Source organism: Penaeus monodon, chromosome 31 (assembly GCF_015228065.2).
Source record: "Penaeus monodon isolate SGIC_2016 chromosome 31, NSTDA_Pmon_1, whole genome shotgun sequence".
Classification (NCBI taxonomy): domain Eukaryota; kingdom Metazoa; phylum Arthropoda; class Malacostraca; order Decapoda; family Penaeidae; genus Penaeus; species Penaeus monodon.
Genome location: NC_051416.1, coordinates 30,657,685 through 30,660,961, shown reverse-complemented (window position 1 = coordinate 30,660,961; position 3,277 = coordinate 30,657,685). Strand labels below are relative to the sequence as shown.

Here is a 3,277-nt window from a genome sequence, read left to right as displayed (position 1 = left end):
TCATCTAATTCCTCTATACCTCTCTTTTTTGTTATCTTCAAGTCTCCCCTTCTTACATTCACTTAAATTTCACTCTTGACCTATATTCATTTTTCACTCATTCCTTCCTTTGTGTCTTGCTCTCATTGCTCTTCTTGTATAACCCTTAAAGGACAATAAAAGTCTAAGGTTCATATGTGCAAACAATTAATTGTTTCTACTTCTGTGCAAAATTATTTCAGCTCAGATTATTTTAGTGTGGACATTTCTCAAACTGACAGTCAGGACAATTTTGGGGAGGGTCACTTCTGCTGTGGTTTGTCTAGTGTGTACACAAAGTTCAGAAAGACAATTGCTGTATTTTGTCCTTTAAGGGTTAAAACAATTACCTCATTTACTCCCTTCCTTTGCCTCATTTTCTCTTTACACAACTTTGTAAAAGTGCACTAATTTGGCTTTAAACAATATGGACAGATACAGCATGTAGGAAAGCAAAGGGTATCAACAAATCTACCTTTTTTGAAGATGCTGAAGAGAGAAGATTGTGGTCTTAAGAGAGCCTTCTGTTTGATACATGAATTATCAAACAGTTCCAATAACTCTTCATTTGTACCAATCAGTGATAATATGTAACCTGATTACTATATAAATCTCCAGCTTGATATAGAAAACAGCATTTTCTGTGTGTATTTAGTGCATTTCAGCATTTTTTATTGGTACTACTAAACTTCTGTTTGATAATCCAAAAAAAAAATGCCTCAGATAATTTGGAACACCATTGTATGATAAACTTAGAAATTTATTTAAATGAAAATTTGGTACCTTGTGATATTATTTCTGTAAATTTCACTTTAAATGCTTGCAAGTTCTTATTAATCAAAATAATGTCACATGTAACTTTCAAAGTAATCCAGCTTTTGAATTGGATACTTACTTAAGCAGCTGGTAGAATAATCATGAACTAATATTAATTATGATATAGTTACATTATTACTCAGCCAAAAGCAGAATGGCTGAGCATTCATCTAGTTCCAAATGATATGAGTCAAATTAAATAAAAAAGGGGAATAAACCCTCCCATAACAGTTGTGCAGTGATAAGCTTCTACTGCAAAAAAATATAAACCATATTATGACAAAAGTCATACATCATTTCATTTATAAAATGCATTAAAATCTTGATTCCTATGGGTGGAATCTTTGTAACAACCTTACCTGATGGCGAGACCAATCATCACAAGTGTTATATACCTGAAAAACAAGTCGAGTTCCATGGTTCACTACATAATACACTGTTCCTGCCATCAAATCAGTAATGCTATCCCTGTTCCTGGCTGGTTTAAATCTGCTTGCTAAATTTTTGGGTTTATAAAAAGTTTACATAACACTAAATAAATATAAATAGCTTACCCTATGCGTGGGAATATCATCATCACGCATCTCATCTAAGTTGCCTGAGATGGCACGCTTCAACTCGGGACCAGCTTCATGTAGTGTTCTCAGGCCTATAGGAAACATGTATATGTGAAATACATCCTTGGAAAAGAGGATATAACATGTACCTCTTGATCCTAGATAACTGGACATTGTATAAATAGTACATTCAACTAAGTCAAAGTAAATAACTAATTTCTGCTGGTACCAATTGCTTGGATAAATATGGGTAACTTAATATCATTATCTTTTATAAACAAAATAAGTATAGTGAACTACTCTAATTCATTTAAGTGTGAATAACTTTATGAAGAATATTTGATACAACATTATACTATGTACTCTACATCCTAAAATTTAATTTCATTCATTACATAGGTTTGTTAAGAAAAATTACCCACAGAAACAAAAATTCTGACTTACCAGCCTGAAGTGTAACAGTATTTGCAGACTCCTTATCAATCTGTTCTTTAATCTCCATCTTCTTCTTCTTGAAGCGTCTGAAGTAGTCCTGGATGAGGTAGGTAGCGTAGAATTTGCCCACAGTCACATCATCTTCAACTAATTGGAAAAAATAGGACGGCATAAAATATTATTCTCTGCTCAATATCATACCATCATATCACCCAAAAATAAGAATCAAAGATACTAGCTTTCATAAAGAATTATGAATATACTCCGGACAGTACCTCCAACTGGTGGTACAACTTGGTCTAGAAGTTTGGGATTTGTACGCTTCCAGATTTTCTTGATGACTGCTCTTAATTCCTCATTGGCAGTATCAATATTGCCCTCAGTTTTTATTCTTAAAGATGTTCTTACTAGGGCAAATAATGTTGCATTGAACATAACTGTACCATCTGTATTTAATGGCATGTTCATGGCCACTAAACGCTGAAGGGGATAACAATACATATTTAGTGATCAAAATAATTGCATTGAATAGAATGACTCTAATCATAAATTCTATGTATTCCAGATTTAACAGGGATATCTTGTGAAGGCAATGCTATACAGTTTTCTCATTCTATGTTCATACTCATGCTATTATATTAATCCTTTTGACAAAGAAAGAGAGAAATAATCTTGATAAATACTTACTTTACATGCTACTCTGTATGGACAAAGTTTTCCAAAGCCTAAAGGAGGTGATATTTTTCTGAGAAGTGTAACAACGTCAAGATGCTTAATTCTGCCCTTTGCGTCAGGGTCATACTCTGACCACAGAGTGATGAACTCATCCAGATGGTGAGGGCCAAGGATGGACCAATCACGAGTTAAGTAGTCAAAGTTATCCATGATGACAGCCACAAACAAGTTAATGATCTGAAGCAAAATGTTTGATATGAATACTGTATTATAATGAATGGAACAAATTTGTTCAAGGAGTCATAAGATTTAAACTTAAGAATGATATGTTTCTTAATTAGTAACATTTCATAATGTGGAAGTGATATTCATTGGTATTCATATTCATCATTGTTTACATCTCATATAGACACAAATTCACAACTTCATTCTATATCCTGCTTCTCACATAAAGTTTCCTCATCCTCAAACCTTATAACTCAATTCCTACATATCACAGTAGCAATACTGTGATATGTAGGAATTGTTAGTTTAATTAGACTCACCAAGAAAGAACAAAGAGTGTAGAAGGAAATGAAATATGGGTATGCCACATTAGAACCGCAAGAAATATCATCGCTGTAATCGTCAGAATGCATGTCGCACCGAGCATCAGGTGGGAGGCAGGACAACATGATATCCTGCCATGCCTCTCCTGCAAGGGGGATGGAGTATCAAACGTTAAGATCATATTCCAGAATAAACTAAATGATGTGCATACACACATACACACACAT

The 3,277-nt window shown here is 33.8% G+C and overlaps 1 protein-coding gene across 1 annotated transcript in view; it reads right to left on the bottom strand.

The window, feature by feature from the left end:
- The window catches only part of LOC119592950 (muscle calcium channel subunit alpha-1-like), a gene marked incomplete at its 5' end in the record, with an annotated part of 130,968 nt that overhangs the window by 23,716 nt on the left and 103,975 nt on the right, over positions 1-3,277 (bottom strand). The window contains 5 exon segments of the mRNA XM_037941842.1: positions 1,389-1,483; positions 1,836-1,973; positions 2,102-2,306; positions 2,514-2,738; positions 3,047-3,195. Of these exon segments, the coding sequence (XP_037797770.1) occupies positions 1,389-1,483; positions 1,836-1,973; positions 2,102-2,306; positions 2,514-2,738; positions 3,047-3,195 (812 nt within the window).